Raw genomic sequence first — 16,035 nt, forward strand, 5'->3', positions numbered from 1 at the left:
ATTGTTTATTGGGGGAATGGGGATAGAAAATAATTTTCAGTTATGTCTTTTTACAACTTTATGAGGGGTTTTTATTTCAGAACCAGTAAAATTTGCCGTTAAAGCGTATCAGAGAGGCTCAAACTACCCCATTTTGGTGGATAGATACGAGAAAAGAAGATAGTTCAAATACTCAGCTCAAATACTTAGTTAAAATGGTCTAAGAAGCACTATAGCCTCTTTTTTTTCAACTTCTTGATATGATTTCATTAATAATTACAGCAAAACTATGAGAGGAATTACTATCTTATTATCCGTAGTGTTTCATATCACTAGAGCTTTAGCTGTGATAATCTCCCTGGATACAGTTGTATATAATACCTTTTTAATATCTAGTGGTGGTGTTCAAATTTATGATGATACTTATTTGGCAATTCTTGATGATACAGGAACAACAATTACAGGAGATGTCATCATCGGAACTGGAGGAAATCTTTATACTAATGATCTGACCTATATTAATAATTTGGCAATCACACTATGTAATCAGCTTGGAGATTTTATCAATAATGGTTCAGTTACATTTGTTAGTCTTAATTCGTTTCTTGCTAGTTATTATTATATTACACCTTTGAATTCATTTATAAATAATGGAGAAATTTTCTTGGCTTATAGCGGCATTGCTAGCGGAGGTGTGAATTATATCTCAAGTCCTTCCATAATTAATAATGGTTTAATCATATTTTATCAAACTTTACCTAATGATGATTATGTCACTTTACAAGGTACTTTTACAAATAATGGTCAAATTTGTCTTTATAATAAACGAATATATCAAAATGCAGATATCAATGGTGTTGGTTGTATTACAATTCAACAACAAGGAATCATGGAAATAACTAAGCCTTTGTCTTATTTACAAGGTCAAACATTCTTTTTGGCAGGTAATGAATCCATGATTAATGTTTATCCTGTATTCGGAACCGAAACCATCACAGTTGCAGGATTTGGAAATGGTAATATCATAGCTCTAGATTATAATCTTCAAAGCATGAATTATGATGAACTGGGAATATTAACCATTTGTTCCTCTGGTGAAGGATGTCAAGATTTTGATATTGGTCAAGGTTACAACTCTCTGGGTTTTGAAATGGTGATTAATAATCCGTTTGGGCTGTATGGGGTTTATTATCCCGATCCACCACCAAATCCTGGTATACCAGTTGGATGCTCGCTTTTTACTGAAGTGCCAATATTTCCTGGATCTATCTCGACTACGTCTTCTTCTTCTTCTTCTTCTTCTTCTTCTTCTTCTTCTTCTCCTTCTTCTTCAACAAGTTCTTCTTCGATATATTCATCCTCGTCATCCTCGAGTGGAATATTACTGATAAGTAGTTCGTCGTCATCAGGTAGCTCGATAATGTCTAGTTCTTCTATATCCTCACTTTCTTCAGGCACTGTTAGCCTATTACCATCAAGTAGTTCTTCATTATCAAGTTCATTTGAATCAACAAGTACTTCATCTACAGAATTTTCAACTTCTCAGTCCTCATCAACATTGACAAGTATTTCTGAAAGTATATCGTCATCCAATCTATTAACATCAAGCAGTTCTTTATTATCAAGTTCATTTGAATCAACAAGTACTTCATCTGCAGAATCTTCAACTTCTCAGCCATCATCAACATTGTCAAGTATATCTGAAACTACTTCGTCATCCAATACTTTAAGTTCAAGTTTTACTGCTTCGTCTGAACCTGCTTCTATCAGTGAATCGAGTAGTTCTTCGTCGCTGCCATCAACTAGTTTATCTTCTCCATCTTCTTCATCTTCTGCTCTATCATCAAATACAGAAACATCTTCAATGATAACATCATCCACACATTCCGAGTTTTCTTCATCAACAACATTGCTTATAGAATCAACTAGTATACCATCAACTAGTATACCATCATCTAGTATAACTCCTTCTTCAGTCTCTTCTTTAATTACTTCAAGTACAGCTTCTACTTCTATAGAACCATCCGCCATCTCCTCATTTAGTACAATAACTTCCAATACCTTATCATCATTTATATCATCATTTCCACTGGTTTCAATTCCATCATCATATGCCTCAACTATAACCACGTCTGTAAGTACCCAATCAGGCTCATTGACCATCACCCTATACTCCAACTCGTCGATATCATATCCATCGTATTCTCTATTATCAGAGTCTCTTTCTAGAACAGCTTCGATAAGCGCTAGTATAACTGGCGAATACAGTCCCTCTTCCACCAGTTCTTCTACTATATTGAGTGAATCATCCAGTAGTCCTAGTTCAATTGAATCAACCACCACTTCATTAACGTCATCTTTCATATCCAATGAATCAAGTGGTTCATCTTATTCATCTTCAATATCCATCTCAACAAGTCCACCTATTTCTATAAGCTCCACTAGTCCGTCTATTACTTTTATTTCCTCCAGTTCTATTTCTATAATTTCATCCTTTATTGAATCAAGCTTATTTACTTCCGGTGTATCTTCAGAAAGTGTACCAATATCGATCTCAGGAACTACGTTAGGTTCGTCTTCCATAGCTTCAAATTCAATTCCATCAACAAATGGTAGTATAACTACCAGTGCTGAATCTTCTCCAACTTCGGGAAGTGGACCAACTACTATATACGGCGTGTTTGATACTTCGATGCCTCCATTATCATATGTGGATCTTGATTCATACTACACTACTTCGATCCCAATGGCTCCTGCCTTCGATGGAATATTCTCATTCAAATTCTCTGGTAATGCTCAACCTGGTGACATTGCCCATCTAGTATTACCAAATGTGTTTGATATATTTCAGGGAACAGGTGGTATAGTTAAAAGAGCAGATGGAACAACATCTTTATCTGTTGATGATATTGATTATGCCGATTGTATAGTCACCATGGCTGGTTCTACAAATGATGAGACCACTGTCGACTGTACAGTCAATAGTAATATACTTACCAATCCTGACGTTAGTGGATCTCTTATTTTACCATTGGTGCTTAATATTGGTGGATCTACTTCTCCTACTGATATTCAAGCTGCAAATGCCTTTGTTGCTGGCAATCAACCAATTATCTTCAATGACGGTCTTAACGATATTTTCTCATCGGTCACATTTGCTGCTGGTAGTCCATCTCCGGGTGATCCAAGCGTTCTCGTATATGCTTCTAGACCTCAACCATGGAATAATTTAGAATCATTCTATGTATTAGGTGGAAACTGTACTTCCTCATCTGGATCAGGTGAAATCAGTATTTCTGTGACCGATGGTTCGATTGACTGCCCATCGTGGTCTGCAGGTATTACTAATAGTCTTAATGCATGGTACTTCCCAACTACATATGAAACATTAAGTAGTGTGAGTATTGCTTCATGTGGCCCTTCATCTCTTGTTCTATCATATTACGGTGTTCCAACTGGGTACAGATTATTCATCAGTGTTGATGCTGAGACAGATGGTTCTATTCAAGCTACGTTCAATGATGAGCATTCGTGTGTAGCATTATCATCAGGTTCATCAGTCACTGTGGGTTCTACTATTAGTGTGAGTCCAACAGTTATCATCAGTACATATACCACTTCATCCGTATTTAGTTCTACAGAGATTATCATAACTGTTATTAATGGAGTTAGTGAAACGTTGACTACTGTTGTACCAATCACTTCTTTAGAAACTATAACGACTAGTTTTACTGAATTTGTTCCTGTCGCCACTGAAACTACAGGTATAACAGTTGGTGGTGGAACCAAATCTTATATTACTACTACATTCTGCCCAGTTGGTGAAGAGAGTTCCATCACAGCTACTGAAGTAATCGTAACCACCATCGAGACTACGTATTGTCCAGAGGAAGGTGCAAATACCATTCCTGGTCAAGTTGTTACCACTGCTATTGTTGCTACTACAGTCACAGCTAAAATGTCAAATTCAACTCCTACTTCTGTTGCTGCTATTGAAACTCAAAATGTTGCGCCAACAACTGAAGTTGTCACTGAAACCAAGGTAGGTGAAACCCTTGTAGAAATTACAACGGAAAGAAAAGGTTCAATCATAATTATTGAATCAACAATTTCTGTAGAAGAAGTTCCAACTACGTATGAGACTACTACCACTGCTAATAATGTATATGCCACAGAGGTGTTCGCCACTGAAGTTGGAACTATTCCTTTAGTTACTACTAGTTCAACGGCTTCAGTGGTCCCACAAACTAGTCCCGTCGAAGGCTCTGCTAATAGATTCCAGTATTCTATCACATTTTTGCTAACTTTATTATTATCATCCATTATCTAAATTAATCATTTTGATTGTTGACTTCTTTGAATAAAGATGTCAAGATTAAATTATATTCCGAGATTATACTGCTTAAAAGCGTCAACAATCATGGTTTACCTGAATATCTATAATTGGTAATTGAAAGTAAATATACATATAATATTTTCTGGTTTCGTAGCTAATTCTTTTTTCACAGTAAGTTAATAATTCGGAGCGCTGAAAGTTACATCTTAATCATAATCTTAATTATAATCTTAATTCTAATGTGGGTAATAATAATACTTTCCGTTTTAAATTACTTTTAAATTTGAGTTTTTATAATTTATTAGAGACAATGACCGGAGGCATGAAATTCCTGTATCATTTGAAGTTTATATGAATTTAACTTTAGTAGATGAACATATGTGGCTATTGCTCAAAAGAATTTATGAATATATCACAATATGTAAAAAGTGTCTTAGAATCTTAAGTTTCTTAGGCATGGATAGTTACGATAAGAGTAACTTCACCATACTTGAAAAAACTCGCAATAAGTTGAATTGAATGACACATATAAGTAATAGTTTCTCTAATTTCCAGAAACCACTCATGTTCATTTGTCGTATTCATAAACCAATTAAAACTAAATACTATTAAAATGTGTTAATATTTAATTGTGGCAAGGCGTCCGGCAGGACCAAAAAAAATTGTAAAAAATAAAAATTGTCCCAAATCTGGAATTAAACTAATTTAAGTAAGAAGGGTAGTTAATCTGCACTATCCCCCTTTAATTATTAAATAGGATATTGAGATGCAGAATCCGCAACATATGCCACTTGATTGGTTCAATCGGTTCAACTTGACCTAAAATCAACAATTTTAACCTAAAGTTATATATATTTTTTAAGAGTTTATTTTATAGGGATCTTCGTTTTTTTATTGGGGAAGTGAGAAAGAAAATAATTTTCAGATATCTCTTTTTACAACTTTATGAGGGGTTTTACTTCAGAATCAGTTATTAAATTAAAATTAAACCGTACGAGAGAGGCTTAAACAACTCCTTTTTGGCGATAACATAGTTCAAATATTCAGTTAAAATGGTTGATGTAGCACTATAGCCTCTTTTTTTTAACTTCGTCGAATGATTTCATTCATAATTACAGCAAAACTATGAGAGGAATTACTATCTTATTATCCTTAGTGTTTCATATCTCTACAGCTTTAGCTGTTATAATCTCCCTGGATACAATTGTACATAATAACTATGAAATATCTAGTGGTGGTGTACAAATTTATGATGATACTTATTTGGCAATTCTTGGTGTTACAGAAGTATCGATTGCGGGAGACATCATCATTGAAACTGGAGGAAATCTTTATATTAATGATCTGATCTATCTGGGTAGTGCAGAATTCTCATTATGTAACCAACTTGGTGATTTTACCAATAATGGTTCAGTTACTTTGGAAACTATCAGTTCGTTTCTTGCTAATTATTTTTATATTTCAGCTACGAATTCATTTATAAATAATGGAGAAATGTTCTTAGGTTATAGCGGCATTACGAACGGAGGTGCAAATTATATCTCAGGTTCTTCCATAATTAATAATGGTTTAATGACATTTTATCAAGCTTTCTCTAATCCTGATTCTGTTATATTAGACGGTACTTTTACAAATAATGGTCAAATTTGTCTTTATAATAAACGATTCTATCAAGTATCAGAAATCAATGGTGTGGGTTGTATTACAATTCAACAACAAGGAATCATGGAAATAACCAGTCCTTTGTCATATTTACAAGGTCAAACATTCTTTTTGGCAGGTGATGAATCCATGATCATTGTTTATCCTGCATTCGGAACCGAAACCATCACAGTTGCAGGATTTGGAAATGGTAATATCATAGCTCTAGATGATAATCTTCAAAGCATAAATTATGATGAACTGGGAATATTAACCATTTGTTCGTCTGGTCAAGGATGTCAAGATTTTGATATTGGTCAAGGTTATAACTCTTTGGTTTTTGAAACGGAGATTAACAATCAATTAGGACTGTATGGGGTTTATTATCCCGATCCACCACCAAATCCTGGTATACCACTTGGATGTTCTGTTTTTACTGAATTGCCAATATTTCCAAGTTCTATCTCAACTACTTCTTCTTCTAGTATTACTTCTTCTAGTTCTGCTTCTTCTTCTTCTTCCCCTTCAAGGTTTTCTTCATATTCTTCAAGAAGGTCTTCATATTCTTCAAGCACTTCTTCATATTCTTCAAGAAGGTCTTCTTCCATATATTCACCGTCATCATCCTCCATTGGAATGTCACTGAATAGTAGTTCGTCGTCATCAGGTAGCTCGATACTGTCTACTTCTTCTATATCGTCACTTTCTAAAGCCACCAATAGCTCATTACCGTCAAGCAGTACTTCATTATCCAGTTCTTCATTATCCAGTACGTTTGAATCAACGAGTGCTTCATCTACAGAATCTTCAACTTCTCAGTCAGCATCAACATTGTCAAATATTTCTGAAACTGCTTTATCATCCAATACTTTAAGTTCAATTTCTACTGCTTCGTCTAATCCTGGTTCTTCATCGCTGACATCAAATAGTTTATCTTTTCCATCTTCTGCTCTATTATCAAATGCAGAAACATCTTCAATGATAACATCATCCACACATTCCGAATTTTCTTCATCAACAACATCGCTTATAGAATCAACTACTAGTATAACTCCTTCTTCGGCCTCTTCTTTAATTACTTCAACCACAACTCCTTTTTCTATACAACCATCCGCCATCTCCTCATTTAGTACAATAACTTCCAATACCTTATCATCATTTATATCATCATTTCCACTGGTTTCAATTCCATCATCATATGTCTCAACTTCAACTACGTCTATAAGTTCCCAATCAGGCTCATTAACTATCACCCCATACTCCAACTCGACAATATCATACCCGTCATCTTCTCTATTATCAGAGACTCTTTCTAGAACTGCATCGATAAGCACTAGTACCGAATACAGTATCTCTTCCACTAGTGCTTCTACTATATTGAGTGAATCATCCAGTAGTCCTAGTTCAATTGAATCAATCACCACTTCATTAACGACATCTTTCACATCCAATGAATCAAGTGGTTCATCTTATTCATCTTCAATATCCATCTCAACAAGTCCACCTATTTCTATAAGTTCCACTAGTCCGTCTATTACTTTTATTTCCTCCAGTTCTATTTCTATAATTTCATCCTTTATTGAATCAAGCTTATTTACTTCCGGTGTATCTTCAGAAAGTGTACCAATATCGATCTCAGGAACTACGTTAGGTTCGTCTTCCATAGCTTCAAATTCAATTCCATCAACAAATGGTAGTATAACTACCAGTGCTGAATCTTCTCCAACTTCGGGAAGTGGACCAACTACTATATACGGCGTGTTTGATACTTCAATGCCTCCATTATCATATGTGGATCTCGATTCATATTACACCGCCTCAATCCCAATGGCTCCGGCCTTTGATGGAATATTCTCATTCAAATTCTCTGGTAATGCTCAACCTGGTGACATTGCCCATCTAGTATTACCAAATGTGTTTGATATATTTCAGGGAACAGGTGGTATAGTTAAAAGAGCAGATGGAACAACATCTTTATCTGTTGATGATATTGATTATGCCGATTGTATAGTCACCATGGCTGGTTCTACAAATGATGAGACCACTGTCGACTGTACAGTCAATAGTAATATACTTACCAATCCTGACGTTAGTGGATCCATTACATTACCCTTAGTATTTAATATTGGTGGATCTACTTCTCCTACCGATATTCAAGCTGCAAACGCTTTTGTGGCTGGCTATCAACCAATTATCTTCAATGACGGTCTTAACGATATTCTAACGTCAGCTATATTTGCTGCTGGCAGCCCATCTCCAGGTGATCCAACCGTCCTTGTATATGCTTCTAGACCTCAACCATGGAACAACATAGAATCTTTCTATGTGTTAGGTGGAAATTGTACTTCCTCAACTGGATCAGGTGAGATCAGTATTTCTGTGACTGATGGTTCAATCGATTGTTCATCATGGTCTGCAGGTATTACTAATAGTCTTAATGCATGGTACTTCCCAACCACATATGAAACATTAAGTAGTATCACTGTTGCTTCTTGTGGCCCTTCATTTCTCGTTCTATCATATTATGGTGTTCCAACTGGGTACAGATTATTTGTCAGTGTTGATGCCGAGACAGATGGTTCCATCCAAGCTACCTTTAATGATGATCATTCATGTGCAGCATTATCGTCTGGTTCATCTGTCATTGTGGGTTCTACTATTAGTGTTAGTCCAACAGTTATCATCAGTACATATACCACTTCCACGGTATTTAGTTCGTCAGAGATCATTACAATTGTTATTAATGGAGTTAGTGAAACGTTGACTACTGTTTTACCAATCACTTCTTTAGAAACTATAACTACTAGTTTCACTGAACTTATTCCAATTGCTACTGAAACCACAGGTACTGAAATCACTAAGTCATACATCACCACTGAAACTGTTATTACTACCACCATCACTACTACATTCTGTCCAGTTGGCCAAGAGAGTTCCATCACCGCTACTGAAGTAATCGTAACCACCATCGAGACTACCTACTGTCCAGAAGAAGGTGCGAATACCAGTCCTGGTCATCCAGTTACTACTGCTACTGCTGCGATTACCACTGCTACTGCTGCTATTACTACTGCTACTGCTACTGTCATTACTCCAAGGATTGAAACCCCAATCGCAACTACAGTAGCTGCTGTAGAAACTCAAAATGTTGCACCAACAACTGAAATTGTCACTGAAACCAAAGAAGGTGAAACAATTGTAGAAATTACTACTGAAACAGTAGGTTCTATTCTAACTATTGAATCGTTAATTTCTATAGAAGAATTTACAGGTACTGAAGAGAATACTACCCCAGTTTATTATGTTCATACTACAGGGGCTATTATTTCCGAAGTTGGACCTATTCCTTCAGTAGCTATCAGTGCAGTTGCTACTAGTCCAGCCGCTTCAGTGTCCCCAGAAGTAAGTGTTATTGAAGGAAGTGCCAATAGATTCCAATATTCGTTCACGGTATTGCTAGCTTTAGTCATGATGTACATAATTTAAATTAATATTCCTTTGTTGTTGATTAAAAATAAAAGTATATATTATAGCTCACTCCTGGTTCACAGGGTATAAATTAGTTAAAATTAAAGTGTAACTTGTAACTTTAATTCCGATCTGGGTAATAAAAATAGTTTCCGTTTTATATTATTTTTAAAAGTTAGTTTTATCATTTAATAAAAAACCCTACAATTACTTTAACCCCTCATGAAGTTGAAATTTCAAATAATCAGTATATTATCCAGTAATTAAGTTGGAATGATATGAATTGGTGGCTTAAAAACATAGTTAAACCAGTTCAATCCAATGATTAAAGCCATTTCCCCCCATTGCTTGAAATAATAGTGTATTTTCCAGTAGTATATTACAGATGGTTGACAATAGACTTGACAATACCCCGAATAAATATCCCTTTTTTTTTCCTTCCATTTATTTTTTAATCAGCAACTTTACGATTATTTCGTATCTTTTTTCGATTGTTAGATCCTTGCTTGCTGATACGCATTCGCCGCATCTGTCCCTGTACAATAAAAGACGGACCGGGCATCCAATCTAATCAATCCCGATTAAGCAGAAAATAACGAATAAACTTAATTTACAGTGAATTAGGTTCTGAAGTTTCTTTCAACTGATTTCAGGAAAGTAAACAAACAAATTCAGGTAATGGATCATAGAAGTGAATACTAATGCCTTCAGAACATCTTCCCCTCCACCTTTCAATTCAACTAACCGAGCACCATCAACATATAATGGGGTTGATTTCTTTTGAGTTTCTTGATGCCACATATTTGCGTATGTCAATTTCCTCCTCAAACTTTTTATTTTTTTATTTGCAATGTTGAATATATAAATAATAATTAGAGATGTTTATCAACCAGAGGGGTAGTTTGATTTACATTATTTCGAAACTAATCTTTGTAGAGAATTGAGCGGAGAATTCCTTATATAAGAAGTATTAAGCCCATTGAATAACTGTTTCAAAAAGTTGAACAATCGATATTACAAATACTGCCCCTTTGTTTTTAAACTCATATAAGTATCTAATTGGAAAAAGTTTGAGAGAGATGAAACTAATTTATCTACTACTAACCTTAATCCTACATATTGTTATCGTTCATTCTCAAATCGGAAACGTTATTATTGAACAGGATACTGTTTACGATTCTGACGCTGATCTTGAACAACTCAATATAGATTTGGGGTATCTCTATTGTTATGGTATCACTTCATTTATTGTACTTATAGAATTTACTGTTGAATATTATGCTGGTCTCTATATTGTTGCCCTGTCCACATCCACTAATCCTGCTGACGCATTGAATGTCAATCTCAATCAAGTTAATAATGGTGGGATAGTATCACTTAATTCTGTTGAGGCTACTCTTTCACCTATCTATAATTTTGTTGGTCCTGCTTATGCTGCCGATAGTGCTGATATTGGTCTGTTTGTAAACAGTGGTCAATTAATCGTGGCTTATAATGGTCAATTCTCGCATGGACAGTGTGAATTTGGTAATATTGCAAATACTGGTTTACTGATATTTTATCAATCAGTAAATAATGGTGATGCACTAGTAGTTTTGGGGCAAATTTCTAATAGTGGACAATTTTGCCTATATAATAAAGTCTTCCATCAAACAGGAATTTTTGAAGGTAATGGTTGCATTACAATTCAAGAATCAACCTTCTATATCGACAACCCTGTGGCAATCTCTCGGGATCAAACCATTTATTTAAGTGGCTCGAATTCTAGTATTTTCGTTAATGTGACTGTTGGAAGTAACATAATTCCAATCAATGGTTTTGGAGGTGGTAATGTACTTGCTTTAACTACTAGTATCCAACCTCTTATATTATATTACGGAAGTTCCTTAGTACTTTGCTCAGAGGACTTAATATGTCAAATATTTGATATTGGTCTCGGGTATGATCTTGATTTATTTGAGTTGCTGATTAATTCCACTAATTGGGAAAATATTGCTCCCAATGGTATAATTTATACAGGTACAATTCCAAGTCAAGATGTTCCTGCTGGTTGTGTCTTGTGTTCTAGTATACCCCCTCCAGGACCACCAGTTTCATCATCATCATCTTCTTCATTATCAATCACTCACTCTAGCGCTTCTGCTGCAACGATTTCTTCTGGAGAGCCATCAACAGCAAATTCGTCATCGAGTACTTCGCAATCCTTAAGCACTTCAAAGTCGACAAACTCCACTTCAGGTAGCATTTCGCTGCTACCATCTTCTACAGAGTCGTTATCATGGTCATCATCGTCTGAAAGTTCCTCAGAATCTCCAAGCACAACCTCCAACAGTCTTTCAGGTATATCATCCCAATATTTCACTTCGTCTTCATCAACATCATCGTCTTCTAAAGAATCTACATTATCTTCCAGTGCCATCTCATCCACTATTTATTCTGCTTCCGCATCATCCAGCACATCACTATCGTACAGTTCTTCGGGATCAATAAGCTCAGAAGATTATTTGTCATCTTCCTCTTTGGAAGAATCATCAAATAGTTCTTCAAGCACATTATTAACTGTATCTTTTAGTACTCCATCAATCACATTTTCGAGTGAAGGTGGATCCAACGCACCTCCAAGCTCTGCATCAATAAATTCTTCAAGCTCAATTTCAGCTGTTATATCATCAACGTCATCTAGTACTGCTTTTACATCACAGACTACCACATCAAGTATTTCCGAATCTTCTGAAATGTCAAATGTTTCTCCCTCTGGCGTATCGTTATCTACTGAAGCAATATCATCAAATACAGAATCGACATCTGTATTACCTTCAAATACGTATTCTTCTGGGTTCACTTCGTCCTCTACTAGTATTGAATCGGCCACTTTTATATCAACAAGTTCATTGATTCAAAGTACTTCTAGTAGTCCTATATTGTCTTCGTTCGGTTACTCTTTTCCCGTACTTTCTGTTTCCTCATCTTCAGTCTCATCATTAGAGGGATTAGCAATATCATCAGCACCTTCAACTGTTGACTCATACATCAATTCAACAGCAAGTTCGATATACTTTACATCATCCACTACTTCCTTATCATTTGCTTCTTCTTTGGAATCGTTATCAAGCATTGGTTTATTAACTTCTGAGGCATCTAGTGAAACATATACAGAGTCATCAATTTCATCTGTTCTCACAGCAGGTCTGGTTGTTTCTCCGACCACATCTTATTCTACTTCATTAATAATTACTGAATCAACAACCTCCTCCATACTCACATCACTGAGTAAATCATTAAGTACTTCATTTTCTGTACAGTCGTCATTAAGTATTTCACTGGTAATTTTATCCTCAACTTCGTCATATGCTTCCAGTATTGCTTCAAGCATAACAACTACTGTGGGTTCTTCAAGTTCTAATAATTTCAGTCCTCCACTTGAATCTTATCCATTTATCTCAAGCAAATCCTCTGTAAGTCAGTCAATTTCAACCTCCAAGTCTACATTGCCTTTTTCTATCATATCACCAAATTCCAATACGTCAACTGGAAGCTCATCTACAAATACTGGATCTTTACTAAGCTCAGGAGCAATTTCAATCTCATCTACACACTCAAGCTCAAGTTCAACATCCGGTATGGCAAGTATTACTACTTCTGTACCAACAGGTACTACGACTTTGGGAAGTGGGCCAACCACTATATACGGTGTGTTTGATACTTCAATGCCTCCATTATCATATGTGGATCTCGATTCATATTACACCGCCTCAATCCCAATGGCTCCGGCCTTTGATGGAATATTCTCATTCAAATTCTCTGATAATGCTCAACCTGGTGACATTGCTCATCTTGGATTACCAAATGTGTATGATATATTTCAGGGTGAAGGTGGTATAGCCAAGAGAGCAGATGGATCGTTATCTTTGACTGTTGATGATATTGATTACGCTGATTGTATCGTCACCATGGCTGGTTCTTCTGATAATGAAACAACAGTAGATTGTACAGTCAACGATAATATCTTTTCCAATCCTGAAGTTAGTGGATCCATTACATTACCCTTAGTATTTAATATTGGTGGATCTACTTCTCCTACCGATATTCAAGCTGCAAACGCTTTTGTGGCTGGCTATCAACCAATTATCTTCAATGACGGTCTTAACGATATTCTAACGTCAGCTATATTTGCTGCTGGCAGCCCATCTCCAGGTGATCCAACCGTCCTTGTATATGCTTCTAGACCTCAACCATGGAACAACATAGAATCTTTCTATGTGTTAGGTGGAAATTGTACTTCCTCAACTGGATCAGGTGAGATCAGTATTTCTGTGACTGATGGTTCAATCGATTGTTCATCATGGTCTGCAGGTATTACTAATAGTCTTAATGCATGGTACTTCCCAACCACATATGAAACATTAAGTAGTATCACTGTTGCTTCTTGTGGCCCTTCATTTCTCGTTCTATCATATTATGGTGTTCCAACTGGGTACAGATTATTTGTCAGTGTTGATGCCGAGACAGATGGTTCCATCCAAGCTACCTTTAATGATGATCATTCATGTGCAGCATTATCAACTGGTTCATCTGTCATTGTGGGTTCTACTATTAGTGTGGGTCCATCTTTTAACGTTAGTCCAACCATTAGTGTGAGTCCAACAGTTATCATTAGTACATATACCACTTCATCGGTATTTAGTTCTACAGAGATCATCACACCTGTTATTAATGGAGTTAGTGAAACGTTGACTACTACTGTGCCAATCACTTCTTTGGAAACTATAACTACTGGTTTCACCGAACTTGTTCCCGTAACTACGGAGACTACAGGTACCGAAATTATCAGTATCACTAAGATATACATCACTACTGAAACTGTTACGGTTACTGTCACTAGTACTGAAATTATTCTGATAACTACATATTATGAACAACAAGAAACTACTACCAGTACTACAGGTACGACTGGTATAATTTCAACAACCTTCATTGCAACAGCAGCCATTACAACAACTCCTGCTACTGTGAATGCTGTTGAAACTCAAAATGTTGAACCATCGATTGAAGTTGTTATTGAAACTAAAGCAGGTGGAACAATCGTGGAAGTCACAACCGAAACGGGAGCTCCAAATGTAATTATTGAATTGAAAGTTTTTATTGTAGGAGTTCCAGCTAATCCTGAAAATACTACCCCAGTTAACAATGTATATACCACAATATGGGATATGACTCCGGAAGTTGCATCCATATCTTCATTAGCTGTTAGCCCGCTTGCTTCAATATCCTCAGAGGCTTGTACCATTGAAGGCAGCGCTAATCGATCCCGATATTCAATTACTTTGTTATTTGCTTTAGTCTTGATGTACATAGTTTAAATAAGTCGATATTATAGTTCAAAATCCTATGGTGGTGCTACCTTCTCTATTTTCGTACTTGCTAAATGGTAGTCAGTAAAGGTCTTGATAATTCTGTCTCATTAAAATTTTTATATTCAGCAAAATAAACTAGATATATAAATTTTATTTTCTATTTAAATTGTAATCTTAATTCTAATCTGGGTAATAAAAACAATTTCCGTTTTATATTATTTTTAAAGGTAACATTTGTCATTTATTAACACAACCACCCACTCACAAATTAATCATTTTAATCCCTCATGAGGCTTCAATTTCTCGTATTAAAAGGTGGCTTGGTATACATTATATTTAACAAATTCAAATTAATTACCCTCCATACATACATTTCGATAATTTTTATCTTAAATAGACGTAAATAATATTTTTAAGGTTTGTTCGTATCTTGCTCTTGAGGCAGAATCTCTTATTTTTTTAGGGGTCGCATATGCCGTGTAAAGTACAGGCGGGCAGACAAATATTATATCATTACCTTAGGTAGGCCAACATTATATTCAATTTGTTAGCATATGGAATCTAGGCTACTTTAAAACTATTGTTAAATTCAGTGACATGGTTAAATAATATTTCGGAAACGGTTGTGGAAAATTGTGGTTTTTTTTTTTTTTTTTTTTTTTTTTTTTTGTATATTATCTATACCCGAAGAGAAATACTATTTACGTACAAAAAGCCTGCTTATGCCATTCAGGTTTAATAGTGTGAGACTCACTCCAAGGAACAATACTCACTAAAACTCTCCAGTCCAGGGAATGAGCCCGGGATGGTTGCAGAAATAAAGGGAAATGGGAGTTATGGTTTGTGGGAATAGTGGTCTATGTTTGCTCAACTGTCTACTTCAAAAACACAGGACTAGCTTAGCACCAAGTTTAAATCCTTTCGTTATTCTTAATGCACAGTGGAACTTGGAATAGAGCGTCGAATTATCACTCCTCCCACAATTGGTTTTTATTTTTATTATTATTATTATGATTTCGTATTACTAAAAAATAATTAAAGTCAAATGTAAAGTTTTTCATTTGGAACATGCTTCTTGGTATAGTCAGAAACGATGGATTTAAAACATGTTAAGGGTGTGGGTAAGGTTTTTCATTTTACATAAAGTATCGAATTTTGCCACATTATCGTGAACTAATTGAGAAGGATATTTAACAGCGGTTACTTCAAATTACCCTTTTTCTTTAGTTTCAGCTCTTCAAATTGAGATATGCCAAA

The 16,035-nt window shown here is 35.5% G+C and overlaps 3 protein-coding genes across 3 annotated transcripts; all 3 read left to right on the forward strand. All coding sequences in view use genetic code 12, as the record gives it.

The window, feature by feature from the left end:
- Positions 1 to 268: 268 nt before the first annotated feature.
- DFJ63DRAFT_314536 (Hyphally regulated cell wall protein N-terminal-domain-containing protein) lies at positions 269 to 4,309 on the forward strand (the record flags this gene model as incomplete). Its single annotated transcript, XM_064906386.1, has 1 exon — positions 269 to 4,309. One exon carries the CDS (start codon positions 269 to 271, stop codon positions 4,307 to 4,309), a length of 4,041 nt encoding a protein of 1,346 aa, XP_064761263.1.
- Positions 4,310 to 5,440: 1,131 nt separating this feature from the next.
- On the forward strand, positions 5,441 to 9,442 carry DFJ63DRAFT_314537 (cell-wall agglutinin N-terminal ligand-sugar binding-domain-containing protein; the record flags this gene model as incomplete). Its single annotated transcript, XM_064906387.1, has 1 exon — positions 5,441 to 9,442. One exon carries the CDS (start codon positions 5,441 to 5,443, stop codon positions 9,440 to 9,442), a length of 4,002 nt encoding a protein of 1,333 aa, XP_064761264.1.
- An 807-nt stretch (positions 9,443 to 10,249) lies between these two features.
- On the forward strand, positions 10,250 to 15,062 carry DFJ63DRAFT_206167 (cell-wall agglutinin N-terminal ligand-sugar binding-domain-containing protein). Its single transcript, XM_064903972.1, has one exon. The coding sequence runs from the start codon at positions 10,504 to 10,506 to the stop codon at positions 14,782 to 14,784; it is 4,281 nt and encodes a 1,426-aa protein (XP_064761265.1). The 5' UTR covers positions 10,250 to 10,503; the 3' UTR covers positions 14,785 to 15,062.
- The last annotated feature ends 973 nt before the right edge of the window (positions 15,063 to 16,035 follow it).

This window comes from Scheffersomyces coipomensis (assembly GCF_036884675.1).
Source record: "Scheffersomyces coipomensis strain NRRL Y-17651 chromosome Unknown DFJ63scaffold_5, whole genome shotgun sequence".
In the NCBI taxonomy this organism is placed as follows: Eukaryota; Fungi; Ascomycota; class Pichiomycetes; order Serinales; family Debaryomycetaceae; genus Scheffersomyces; species Scheffersomyces coipomensis.